Source organism: Rhopalosiphum maidis, chromosome 4 (genome assembly GCF_003676215.2).
Source record: "Rhopalosiphum maidis isolate BTI-1 chromosome 4, ASM367621v3, whole genome shotgun sequence".
NCBI classification, from domain to species: Eukaryota; Metazoa; Arthropoda; class Insecta; order Hemiptera; family Aphididae; genus Rhopalosiphum; species Rhopalosiphum maidis.
In genome coordinates this window covers 33,277,125-33,291,906 of record NC_040880.1, presented here as the reverse complement: position 1 = coordinate 33,291,906, position 14,782 = coordinate 33,277,125, and the positions used below count along the sequence as shown (strand labels likewise).

Below are 14,782 nucleotides of genomic sequence, written 5' to 3'. Positions count from 1 at the left end.
CTTTGAACAACTTTTGACCGGGAAAATTGTATAACTTGTGTAACTAGATCGACGAGAAGAAATGTATTATAATTTATACATAATAATTACCTAAATTATACTTTATTTTTTACATTATTTTTTAGTAACATTTATGTAGAAAATCTTTCCGCATTTTCGATTGTTTTATTCATTAGATTTTCATAGGTGTGAGTATCGTTAGTTAATATTATTTGCAGCACAAGTGATATCTTCTCATTATTAAATCAATTAGCTTAATCGCACTTATAGGTATTTAAGTCATTGTATAGTCGAACTATATTTTAATATAAAACTACGTTTCTCGGCTAAAACCTAGAAAATTAATTTATTATAAAATGATATGTAATATGTGTAATAAATTAATAACTATTAATGGTATATTTCATAACACGTAATTTTTTAAATTTTTTTTACAATACACATTATTAACAATATAGGTATTATAAATCATTATAATAATAAAAAATTCATATCATCATATTGATTAGTTTAAACATATGAGACAAGACGAGATAATTAATTGCGCTCTATAGCCTATAGATCAGGATATTCAGAATCAAAATATTATCATTGATTATATATTTATATGATACATAATGTTTATTACATAATCAATGATATTATACTAAAAGGTACCTTATAACTGGGGCAATATTATTAAATATATAATTATAAGTTATAACTATATATTATAATGATAGTACAAAAATATTGCTTTGATTATTGTTAAAATTATTTTAGTCTTATAGGTTTATATTATTTAGATTATAATTTCAAAATAGATTTGTTAACTACCTTTTAGGTTGATGAATATATTTTATGAAAAATATCAAATCTAGGGACATGATGCTGAGAGTGTGTATAAAAGAATTATCCTAATGAATAATGATTTACTAATGCTCTAAGAATTATAAGCCCCCTCTCCTCTACAGCGAAAAAATGTATTTTTAATTTTTTATAATATAGCTAAATAGAAAATAAATATTTATAAAATAACTATGATTTTACAATCAAATGTATTACAAATCGTTGATCATTATTGTGTATGTAATTTGAGTTGGGGTAGATTCTCGAATATTACTATTTTCCAAGTATATATAGTTAAATGTTGTTATTATTTTATATTGATAAATTAATAATAGTATGAAGAGTACAAAATTGTTATTTAATATGTGATTATTGAATAGTGTCGAGAAGGAGTAGTCACATTTCTCATTGCGTAATCAACAATCAATGATCATTAGACTAACTGCAAATATTTAGGACTACAGTTCTTCCAGTTTCTTTTATTGAAATTAGGTATCGGCAGAGCATTATATTATTATAAAAACATTGAAATTACTTCTATTCGTAAGTAGCGTTCGGTGCTATTTCTTATTATACAAAATATAGGTACTGATTGAAAATGGCAACAATGGAATATTGCCATATTCATCAATAAGTAAAAAACAGAATGCAATTAAAAATATCAATAATAAAAAATAAACGAATTTCTATGCACACCCGGCTCCCCCGTTTGTACACCTACGACTTACGAGCTTATATGTCCGAGAATTTATCATTAGATCTGTTCATTTTGGATTATTTAGGAGAAATACCACAACATTTTGTAAATGTGAAAATTAATAAGTTTTTATTGCTTGAATTAGGGTAAAAAATGTAAAACCATTAAAGCTACGATAGAACCGCGCGTAATAACAAACTGTCAAACTATGTAGGTAATACGGCGATTACAGTTTTCACGATAAGTAGATATATTTGTTTAGTTAGTGATGATATGATGAACGTTATGTTTCAACACGTATAACCTATTTTACGTAATATTGAATTAGTGTATATTCCGCGTGAAAACCATATTAATATAAAATGCAGATCTGAATCCAGAGACAATAGTATAACAGATTTCAAGCATAGCAGTTAAGCCTTTAAAAACATATATCTCCAAATATCAAACAATAATGTGGATGTTTTTTCATTTTGCTTAATAATAGGAGAAAAATTCAAAAAATTCCGATTCTGGCCTAGTTGAAAAATATTTTAACAGATCCAAATTTTTCTTTACATCTTAGAATGTTACCAGCTTTAGGTTATGCAGTTATGTTCCAAAATCGTATGTAATAATAGCATGTGTAGAATTATTGAATTAACAATTTTAAATTGATATTGATGAGCTATTAAAACAATCAATTGGTATCAATGGTATCTCTACTTCGAAGATAATTGGATTGGGTGACTTGTTGGTCGTAGACAAATAACCCGCAGGAGTCAACATTTACCTTTAAACTTTAAAATTGTGTTAAGATTTGGCAAAAAAGGATTACCAAGAACAAATAACAACATTGAAAGATGCTATATAAGGTTCATTACATTATTATGTATGAACAATAATTAATTAATAATTATTTTTTTTATATTGTAGGTTCACTTCAACGTTCTGGAAATTTGTAAACAGCTTAAAGAATAAACAAAACATTCAAGAGCTAAGATATACGAACAATTATTTGTTTGAACAAGTAACTTGAATTTCAAAAGTGTACTTTTTGAACAATTATTATTCTAATAATAAGAAACAAATGTATAAAGACATAGTAAAAAATAGATGATATTGTTAATTTATTTAACATAAATATAAAATAACACATTAACACAGTGAGCTTTTTATAAGGTATCGCATATGATTTTAATTTGCAAGTGTAAATATTGTACTATTATTTTTGATTTATATACTAATTATTTATATTTATTGTTATATTATACACTTTAAACCTTTTAAAAAATATATAATCGCTATTAATTATAATATCTGATTTTGGTTTCGCTATAATGATCATCACAGTAATAGTTTCACGACTTTAACCGGGTCCTTTTTGAAACAATCAGCCGTTACAGTCTATACAAAAATCAGATTATTTTACCATACACGAAGAATGCTAATGTCCCAAATTTTTATAGACTTGAATAATTCTTTCGTAATTATTAATAAATATTTTATTGTTAGTTTTTTTTATAACCAATATAATATAATATTGTATTAATAAATAATTTTTATTTTCTTGACATTTTAGCCTAGATGAGATTCCATTACAATCTCTTCAAATGCGCTTTTGATTAAATCAATGGAAATTTTAGGTAAAACTTATTTTGAGTATTATAATGAATAAATTAAAAAAATATACTAATAAATTACTTGGCTCAGAATTAAAAATATAATTTAAATAATTTGTATTATATATATTTTAATTTTCATATGAGGTTCTCATATATTAATACCAACACCAATATAGCTATAAACACATATTCAAGACTTTTTGATAATTAATATTATAAATAAAAAATAATATGCATGAGTACTATAAAAAAAATTTAACTATAAAAATAATAACCTTCAACTTACTAAAAAGTTATATTATTTACGTCACCATACTTCCAGGTCAATGAACGATTAAAATACCAAACAGAGAATTGTAATAATGAATAATTTGAAAAACCGGTCAGGTAATCATATAATACCTTCTTAAATAAGAAATCTGAAGTTTGGAAATCTTTTATTTTCATAGAAGTAATTATATACAGGACATGTCATCTTTCCACGCATGCTCACTTTATTTTTTCCATTAATATTTTTTAAGTATACTTACATAACGATCATATTATTTTCAAATAAGTAAGTAGGTACTTCGATGTTGTATATCATTTGAGAAATGTTCTATGGTAATGTGACCTTTTTTTCAAGTGAGAATTATAACTTTTTTCTGTAAATATTGTTAAGCTAATAATTTTTTATTTAAATGTTAATGTTTCGAAATCGAAATATTTGAACGAGTTGTTTTTGAGGTATAAGTCTATGATACTAATAATATTGTTGGAATATATGAAGAGCCTGTGATTAAGTATTTGATAATTATAGTAATTAATAATTATCTATTATTTTTTTTATAATTTGTGAACTTTGTCTAATTTATAAGTATTAATAGATTTTTTATAACATATTTTTTATACTTATTTTAAACCATTTTAAAGACAATTATTTTATTCATATTACAATATGATAATTCAGAAATTACTCGTTCAAATTTTGATTTAGATACAATATAAAGATTTTCAAAAAATTCGTTTGCCTAATAATTTATTTTTAAAAAAAGGTTGATTTTTATTTGGACAAAATAATTTATATCACCACAAAACACTTTTTATAGGTGGTTTAAAAATCTAAATATTTGAAAATTTGATTCTTATAAGTAATTTTATAAAACGTAAATTTTAAGAATTTAAATAAAATCATTATCACAGGCCAAATGGGAATGAGCATTTTTAGTGAATTACTCTGTATACCTCCTAACTGGTTAGGTTATATTTATACAGATAAAACCTATATATAGACATGTTTTTTACTATTTATTATGTTCCATTATTTTTTCAGTATTTTTTTTTTACGGAAAACTTGGTCGTGTTATTTATTTTGACATCGACCTCATTTCAGTTGACAAATTAATGGAAACATCGATGAAACACGGTGCTCATGTAATTGTGTGGAAAATTGTTAAGCGTTTACTATGATGAACCATGACTGTTTCAAAAAATTTAAATCAGTCTCGAGATCGATTATCGTTTAACTATATATAGTAGCGGTTCTTTTGTATACTGTACAAGAGTGTAATTATTTGCCTTTGACGGTGATATAAATATTATAGGTACCTACGTTTTATTTTTCTGAATAAAAATACCGATAGTGTTATTCTTCTAAAATATTTGAAAATTATCCCTATTTTTGATATTTTTAAATTGCTATCAGAACAACAGTATTACATATTATTTGTCCATAGTTTTTGAGCGGAAAAAAAATTGAAATCCTAAAAGTGATAAAAGAAAAGCTGAATAAGAACTCTTTTACTTTTAAACTGTTGTACGTGATTTTTAATCTATTTCATTATTTATTATTTATTTTATTGTTCAGTATAATATTTCAATCCATCAATATTAAATCTATTGTGGTTACAATAATTTTAGTAAATACAAAATACTAAATCCTTACCTGCAGACTTCGTGCATATTTTAGTTTAAAATTATCTGATATCTGTCTCAATATGAATACTCCTACATTGACACACATTAATTTTATTTAACTGTTTATTTTTTTGACCAACTATCTACAACTATAATAGTACTATACATACAATAGTTTTTTTTACATTACACTCTGATAGTCACACGCGTCATACACTACGCGCACTAATATGTCTAACACTTTAACAGTTTAACGTATAGTAATAACCAAACATACGACAACAGTCATAAAATGTATAATAATATTATTATTCAACCTACATGTCCGTTTATGTACCGTATACAGAGTTATAACTTATTATATAGTATTATTACTAACGAGGAACAACACGACCGCTATTATATTCACGTGCAATATTTTCTGACGAATATTAAGACTGCACTGTAAAATATTATATATTTTATACTCATGATGACGTTTGTTATCGTTAACAGTATAATTATTATTACTTTAATCTACTTAGTACTTATTAACACAATCCATTTTATGTGTACGCGCGAGTTTAGAGTATACTCTACTTATATATTATTAAAAATTAAAACACTTAAAACCAAACTGCAACGTTTCAACTTATAATAGACATTTGGATGAATTATTACACCTAACATTGTAATAAATGCTTGCATATAATATGATACAGTCAAATTTATTATAAACGTTTGCATATTTCAGGAAATTTAAAGGTAGTTACACAGGATTCACAGGAAACGTAATTAATGTAATAACATTAAAATATCCTTAGGGTTTTGACAATACATATTTTTATGGCACCATAACATTGTAATTTATTTAAAAATACTAAAAACGTACGATATAGGCAACACAACATACAGGTGATCACGTTATAATACGCGATTTATTGAGTACACTGCCGTGAATACTTTTAAAAACGTAACAGATTAATTTTTATTTTTTTAACCATCTCGTCGGACATTGGTGCCGTTTGCTGTTATGTTTTAACTAAAAAAATACCGTTATAACTTCATGGGTATTATGTTGATTATTATACGGTTTTAGAGTTGAAGTGCACTCGGAGGGCACTAGACCGGCGAATTATTATTAATGTACTAACAAATGTAAAAATATTACGTTTTTACGACATGATCTGTTACATTTTATTGCGTAATAGTTAAATTATTATTGACATTATAATTTCAGTGAAGATGCTTACACGATTTTTACAGCAGTAATAGTTATAAGTTATAACTAACTTTTGTTAGTAATGTTAGTAGGTATAGGTTACCTCTTATAATATTATTTCTGAAAATTGTTTATAAAATGTATATAAGGACTGAAAGTGAGATATTTAGGTATATACTAATTGTACTAGAAGTAGATCAATTAATATTATTATATATTCCAAGCTTGTGGTAATTGTATATCGTCGCGATGATATCGGTACAAGTATTTTTAAACTTACCTTTATCATGGATAAATATAGGTAGATAGGTATTTGTTTTTTGATTATATTAACTTATATAAATGTAAATCGAAACAACAGTAAAGTATTTGCGCTTAGAATAGTATTTTTTTTAGTCAAATACATCAAAATCATTTTGAAAACCACATTTTTACATACAGTTATACATCGTATTTTCTGGGCAGACAGAAATGCTCAAATAAATACATAAATCATAAATTATATAATATTTCTTTTTTAATATAAATAATAACACGATTTACTTTAAAACAATAACAAAACCGGTTTTTCTTATAGAATGTGTTTTTCGAACTGCATCGAAGAATATAGGTATTTTTTTAAATATTTACACGCACAAACATCATATATATAATATGCACTGACTTTTCGAATCCAACAGCAGCTGTAGGTTTAGTTGGTCGTATGTGAAATTTGTGATCAGCAATCAATTTAAAGCCAATAGGTATTTAGAAAGAAACAACTAGCAGGATACAGTTTGTGCATCGGCAATTCGTTTCATTTATGAGGTATACCTATGTCCTATTTATTTCGATCATATATTATTATTTTTAAATCATATTTTATTGGTAAACTAAACAATTTATTGAAATAGACAACAGTAAGGAATTCTGATTGATAACCATGTAAATTAATTAAATCAATCAATAACCTTGATAATATACCTATAGTTATACAGACTGTACTTAAACTATACAAGTTGTAATGCGCAGTTAAAGTGTGTTTAAAGTTGATTATAATATGATGTAAGTAGGTATTATATATGTATACAGTATATACGGATGGAAAAATGCAATTTTGCAGTCTTTAATCAAGAGATTTTTAATCACGAATTTTTTTATTCCACAGAGTCTGACGAGTGACGATTTTAGTCTTAAACATACCAATATAATTCTATACTTGGGCACGTCAATAATCGTTCAACTTTACTGAAATCAAATTATGGGTTTTAAATATATTTTATTTTTTTTTTGAAAAATGCGTAAGTTCTAAATTGTTGTATAATGAATTGGTATTCGTGTTTATATCTGTATAGTAGTATTATCATATACATATAGTATAAAGTTGTAAAATACCTAATTCACACGAATATCTATTACTGTATGATAATATTAAATCAAAAATATTTAGTTTGCTCGTCTATATCTTAATGATATGCATATCATCGTTATTTTTATTTGTATGTATGACGTTATGCAAATAAATTTTTTTCTGAGAGTTCAAGGTAAGATTATAGGCCTTGTTTTGGTCCATCCGTGAGCAGCGACTGTAATGGTGGAGACTGGTATAAACTAGTATAAAATTAAACTAGGCATCAAAACATTTTTAACCTCGTTTTGTATAAACTTTGAAGGCTTTAAAACTTAAAAAAATAATAGAGTCAATACTACAATATTATAATATATCGGCCTTGATTGTTGACCCACAAACACAATGAATTGTGAATTTACAGCTGGTTCTTCATATGAAATATAATATAACATAATAAATATATTTATAATACATATAAATATATATATTGGATATGTGTGAAAAACGATTGTATTCTATTTGTATTTTCAAGATATTCTTGCTGTTAATGATCAGTAATCGTTATTCATTTTTTAAGAGGTGACCATGAATCACCACAAGAGAACCTTATATATTATATTCAATACCACCAATGCGGTTTCATTTTTGTGTATTTTTTTTTATCTAGCTCAAAACCATGTCGATCTGTTCGCCCAATCGTCACCTGCAGAGATGGTTGACTTTCGTATTATGAACATTCTACAACAGCTAGCGAAGTTTTGTTTTCCCAGTAGGTATATATAGATACCTCCTATATTCACTGTACATTTAAATTTTTATTTGTTTGTAATTATTGATAACGATGACTATTAACAAATTTAAATGGATTATTACCTACCTATTTTCTATAGTAATCATAAGCATTTAATATGACATGAACACCGCACCAAGCTATATATATATATTTATATATATATATACATATAATATTTATAAAACGCACTCAATGACAAAGTAGAAATATTTGTAAACGTAAATAATAATAATAATATAAAAGGAATACCCTCTCCAGAACACAGCACGCCTCTATAGAGATGTATATAAACAACTATCATCGTATGTTTTAGAGTTTCTATTGAACTAGTCTCCGAGCATAATCGTCCTGACTTTACGCGTAAGCACCTGGTCATGGCTGATATTACGTATTCCAGTGTGGACAACGATGTAGCCGACATTCTGAATAAGCGTTTCGTTACCAGCTTTCGGAATGGATACATTAAAGCTAACGATGTCGTGTTGCCCGTGTACTTCAAGAAGTTCGGACAGCGTATACAGGACATGGAAATCAGAGACGATGACATTTGGGTCTGCAGTTATCCGAAAACAGGTTATTAAGTAATTTAGTTTATTAAAACAATGTATCACAACATAATATAGTGTATAGTCGAACAAACCTTTTCTGAACACGCGATTTAATTGATATCACATTCCGTGCACAGTTTTAAAATTATCAAAATGTGTATCGAAATAAAAACACGTAGCATTATATAACGATTTTAAATGCAAGTTGTTATTTTCGTATTGTTTACAATTGTTTATAAGTTGATAATAGTATAAATACTGTTGTCCGTCTACTGCAAATTCTTTTCACTGTACTATTTTGCAGAATAGACAATGAAAACAAATTTAAAACTAAATAATTGAACTTGATTTTGATTAGCTAATTATAATATTTGAGCACGGTTCGAAAATGCAACTTAATAATGATTTCTATTTTCTATTGTTTACAACTATTTTAAGCATGTGTGTGATTCAGGTTATAACAGCGGATATGTTATACAGTCAAAAATATTTAATCTATTGTACATTTTGATAATTTGTTTTTCTCTTTCTATCAAACAAAAAGAAAGCCCTTTGGGCCTTAAGTCTTTATTAAAAAAAGTCATCATAGTTATTCTCGTTACATTTCTAGGACATGAAATAAGGTGAATAGATTGAAATATCTAAAGAGATACTTTAAATGATATAGTAAGTAAGTACAACGCAAAAATTATAACGAATGTTAAAAAAGTAATAAAGTAGTATAGTACCAATAGTACTATAGTACCTATAGTACCAATAAGTTATATCGGTTAGAGATTATATTTAAAAATAAATTATAATAATAATAAAAACATTTATAATATAATAATATTATTCGCCTACATTTAATATGCCTAAAATCAGTAAAATCTATAAAATGCATTGTGTTTGGATTGTTTGGAAATTTGGAATGCAAACATGTGATGCATAATATTTTTCAATTTTTTTTAACAAATAAAAAATATTAATCTTTTATATTAACACACATGTATACACTATACGTACGTAATATTCGACTTGTACAAAAAGTAGTTGTTTTTGAAATTACGTTTGAGATGGGCAAAGCAAGATAAATACGTTTTGCACTTGCATTATAGTTCTAAATTTCAATAATAGGTAAAAACAACAAAATACCAAGTTTCCAACAAGTATTTAAAATACAGAAATTAAATTTACATATAAATAACCTATTTATCATAGCATTAAGTACGTTTTCCGGAAAAAAATTAAAATAATAATGCATGTACACGTTAATCGTCATGATAAAATGTTGTTGGTTTGAAAAAACGTTGTTATTAGGTATGTAATTTAAAATAATTAGGAAAGGTAATAATAAATAACAATATTATACCTACGCCATTATATTATGTAGTATTATTACTTTATATACATTTATACATATATATATATAATTATAAAATTGTTGAATAGGAGGTCATAAATATAGCGAGGTAGTGATTGACAAGTGAATATCTTGTCATACCGTTAATCAATAATAATAATAATGGTAAAAAAGAAAGTGGTATAGGTATTCTTCTATTGTTGTCACATCACTTGGAGGCGTTTGTTTTTAGAGACTAACCGAACGTAAAAAAAACCTATTGTGTTCTAGGAACCACGTGGTGTCAGGAGATGACTTGGTGTATTGCAAACGATTTGGACTTTGAAGGTGCCAAACAATTTTTACCCGAAAGATTTCCATTTTTAGAGTAACTATTTATGACACACCTGTCACCTTATAGAAGGTACATTTGTAATTAACGATTGACATTATTGATTCAATTTTAGTCATACACCACTATTTGACTATGAAAAAGTGTTGCCGGAAAAACCAGACCTCAAACTGCCGTTGTATGTGTCCGATTCAATCACGTACATAAATGAATTAAAATCTCCGAGATTTATCAAGACTCATTTGCCTTACAAGCTCCTACCAAAAAAACTTAGAGATCAAAGTACCAAAGCAAAAGTAAGACCCATCTTTCGAGTAATTACGTACATATTGTAGGGATAGTTTTTTGTTTGACATCTGTAACATTAATAATACTGCCTACATTGGATATTTACATAACGTACGTAAACATGTTTTTCTACAATTTTTTTTTTTTTAAATTCAAATTAACTCAAACAATTTAACTAGCTTATGTGTAGATTTTGGTATGTAAGGTATGCAATATAATAAATAATAATATATTCGCCAGTTGTCAGTTGATTAAAATTATTAAATATTAGATTAGTAACAAAAATGATAGGTAATGTAAGGCACGACCTATTATTGATAAAAATATATAATATAGATTTTAGAGGTGAAAACGATATGTGAAAATATTTATTATTTATAAATACTAGTTAAATAAACTAAATAATACTAGGTACGAAATGATGTCATCAACGATGTTTTTATTTATAATAGGTTTATTCATTTTGAATGTTCAGTTTCATAATTTGTTTTTATGTATATTTTATCAAGGAATATCTATTAATACATAAAATAATATCTTTTAGTTAATATTAAAATCCAAGGATTTTTTTCGATGTGAATGATGATTGTAATTCAATATTCTATATGCATTTTTTTTCTGTAGAAGGTACCCCGCCTATTTAGATATGATATCTAAATATAAAAAAATTATTATACTTGATTCATATGCTAAGGACTTTACAATTATTTCATTTTACAAGCATAGAGTCTTATTATTAAAATTGTAATACAAAAAATCTATATAAAAATTTGGTGCAGTTTAATAATAATTATGATTATAATTTAAAAGCAAAGTTGTGAATTTAATGGATTTGCATGTTTTTTTGCTACACTGTATAATAATTTCATGTAATTTTAATATTTTTTTTGTATATTTTTGAAAAATGAGAGCATATTTTGTTAGTTTTTATTACATACCTATATATGCTTGCATATTTAATAGTTTTTAAGTGCATTAATTCACAGCCTTGTTTATAAGTATTTATTATAGTAAGGCCTCCGTCAGAGAACACCTCCAAATAGCGGACATCTTTTCAGGAACGAGAACATTTCACTAGTTATCTATAGGAAAACCTCTAAATATGGGACTTTCTAAATAATGGACACTATTATAGCTAAATTTTGATATTTTTTTATTGTAATTATTATCTAAATATAATATTTTGTTACAATGTACATTTTACACATTACTGTATATTGTTATAGTTTATTTTATCCACCATAGGAAATAAACGTCTCCTTCAGTAACTGATTTTTTTTTTAAAAAATAATAATTAATAATACATTTAAGTATATTCATTCATAAAAATAATATAAATATATACATATATATGTGCATTATTTTATGATATTATTCATTTTTCATCCTCCCTTACTATAAATAGCAGACAAAATTTCGGCGTCAGAAAGTGTCCTGTATTTAGAGGTTTCAATGTTAATGGTTTTCAGAGGAAATTAGGTTAGGCTATTGGTAAACCCACATTGATTATGACATATGTCCTGTAGATTCGCGTAGTAAAAAATGATTTATTATTTGAATTGCATTCGATTACTTTTATTGTCTTGAGTAAAATGAATTATGATAATAATATTACAATGTGTTCATATCGCTTTAAATTCGTCGCCCAGTCACATTTTAGATTTTTATTTAGTACGCTCTCAAGGACCACCATAATATATTATGAGTACTTTATTCGAATCTTAGTTTTGTAAAAGTCAATTTAGCTGGTGAGAAATCACGTGCTTGCCTTTTGGACGAGCATTTTGCATACAAGTGTAATCACTATTTAATATTTTGGCAATTATAATTAACTTTTTTTTTTTTATATAAAGTTTAAAAATTATAATACTCTAATAGAACTTAAACGAAACACTTTATACAAATCTAAGTCGTTTCATTATTCTGAATAATAATCAAATAATATTTACAAATATTATAAATGAACTTTCAGATTGTTTACGTGGCTAGAAACCCAAAAGACACTTGCCTTTCATATTTTCACCATTGTTGTTTGTTAGAAGGATATACTGGCAATTTTGATGATTTTTGTAAATTGTTTACCTCAGATTCCAGTAAGTAAATTCTTAGTAAAAAAAAATATAAGATAAAGTTAAAAATCACGTGCATTAACAACTTATGTATAATTAAGTCTGCTTCAGTCCATTTTTCGACCACATTCTTGGCTACTGGGACCGAAAAGATGATTCGCAAGTACTTTTTTTGAAGTACGAAGACATGAAACAGGTAATCAATCAATACGTGTTATTTTGATTTGTTCATATATTATATAGTAGACTGACAATAAATTAAACCACGTATTTTGTTGATGACCGAAATAACAATATCCATAAACTTAAAAACTTATACAATCAATTTGTACTTATATGTATGATTTTTAACAGCTTTTTTAATTTGTTTGAATAGGACCTACGTTCAGTAATTCGTCGAACAGCTAAATTTTTGGGCAAAGATTTGATTGACGACCAGGTGTTGGTTTTAGAAGATCATCTAAGTTTCGAAAGCATGAAAAACAATAGAGCAGTCAATTATGAGCCTGTTATTGAGATTAATAAAACCCACAATTTAATTGACGCTAATGGAAGTTTTATGAGAAGTGGTACAGTGGGAGGAGGAAAACAAAAAATGTCACCAGAGTTTGTAAAAATTTTTGACGAATGGGAGGAGAAGTGTTTAGGCAACAGTGAATTAAAGTTTTAATGAAATTAGTTAAGTATAGTACTTATGATACTACTTTTATCGGTTGTGTTTATAAAAAAAAAATTATTGTGGTGTTAGGAATTTAATGTGAACGTAAATATAAAACTAATGATTTATTTTATGCTATTTGATTGCACCCATCATGGCTAATTTACTCAACTTTGTAAACGTTTATTTTATAAGATTAATTGCTGAATAGTTGATTCACTTTTCAAAGCTCATTAAATCGTTAATTCGTATTCATTTTAACCATTTATTTAATAACATATATAGTATTTATACAATTTTAGTCTGATATAAAAAAAAAAAATAATAATAATACGACACTCAAATGCAATCAACTATAGAAAGTTTATTTTTAGTAACATTTTTCAATTATATGAATAATGCGTTTTAATTTTTATTTAATTTGTAAGCATAATAATAAAGATTAATTTTTAAAAAATATGTTTAATGGAAACGACCAGTCAATAACACAAAATTATCTACACCAATGTCATCACTAATCTCATTCATTACCCAGTTATCGTTTTGTGTTTAACTTTTTTTAATATCCATACCTAAATTTATTATCATAATTCACAATCATATATAATGTTGAATTTAATAATATAATATTTACGTACAACGTTGTGTGCATGATTAAAAAACATTGTTTATACGTAGTTCTTATTATTTGAATATTTGTAAACTAAGAGGGATACAACAATTTTTTTTTAATATTTAGTGTCAAAGTTATCAATTTGTCTCAAAAGCAAAATCTGTCCCTTTGAAATTGTATAATATTGCTAAAAGAAAAATTATAAACAAAAAAAAACATATTATACTATCGACTATCATAGACACGCACGAGTATGTAGATAGAGGTATGGCGGTATGTATCCAATATCTATATTATGTATATTATGAAGAACCTATAGTAATAAATTATTATAAAATATACCATGATATTATTTTACTATGTCTAAAAGATTAATCGCGTAACATACATTTTCTTTGTGAATTACGAAAATAACAAAAATAATAAAAACAATTAAACAAAGCCCCTCCCTAACCGAGCACCCCAGCAACCAGTAAATAACACGAAATTATCTACATCATGTCTTCACTCATCGGATATCGTTTTGTACGAAACTTTCTGTAATATTAATGTCCAACCAATATTCATTATCATTTATCATAGTT

At 25.9% G+C, this 14,782-nt stretch overlaps 1 protein-coding gene across 1 annotated transcript; it reads left to right on the top strand.

Moving 5' to 3' along the window:
* Positions 1-8,252: 8,252 nt before the first annotated feature.
* Positions 8,253-14,539, top strand: LOC113549800 (amine sulfotransferase-like). The gene is made up of 7 exons (XM_026951265.1): positions 8,253-8,329; positions 8,663-8,922; positions 10,510-10,606; positions 10,686-10,866; positions 12,831-12,951; positions 13,029-13,123; positions 13,304-14,539. Exons 1-7 carry the CDS (start codon positions 8,268-8,270, stop codon positions 13,595-13,597), a joined length of 1,110 nt encoding a protein of 369 aa, XP_026807066.1. The 5' UTR covers positions 8,253-8,267; the 3' UTR covers positions 13,598-14,539.
* The last annotated feature ends 243 nt before the right edge of the window (positions 14,540-14,782 follow it).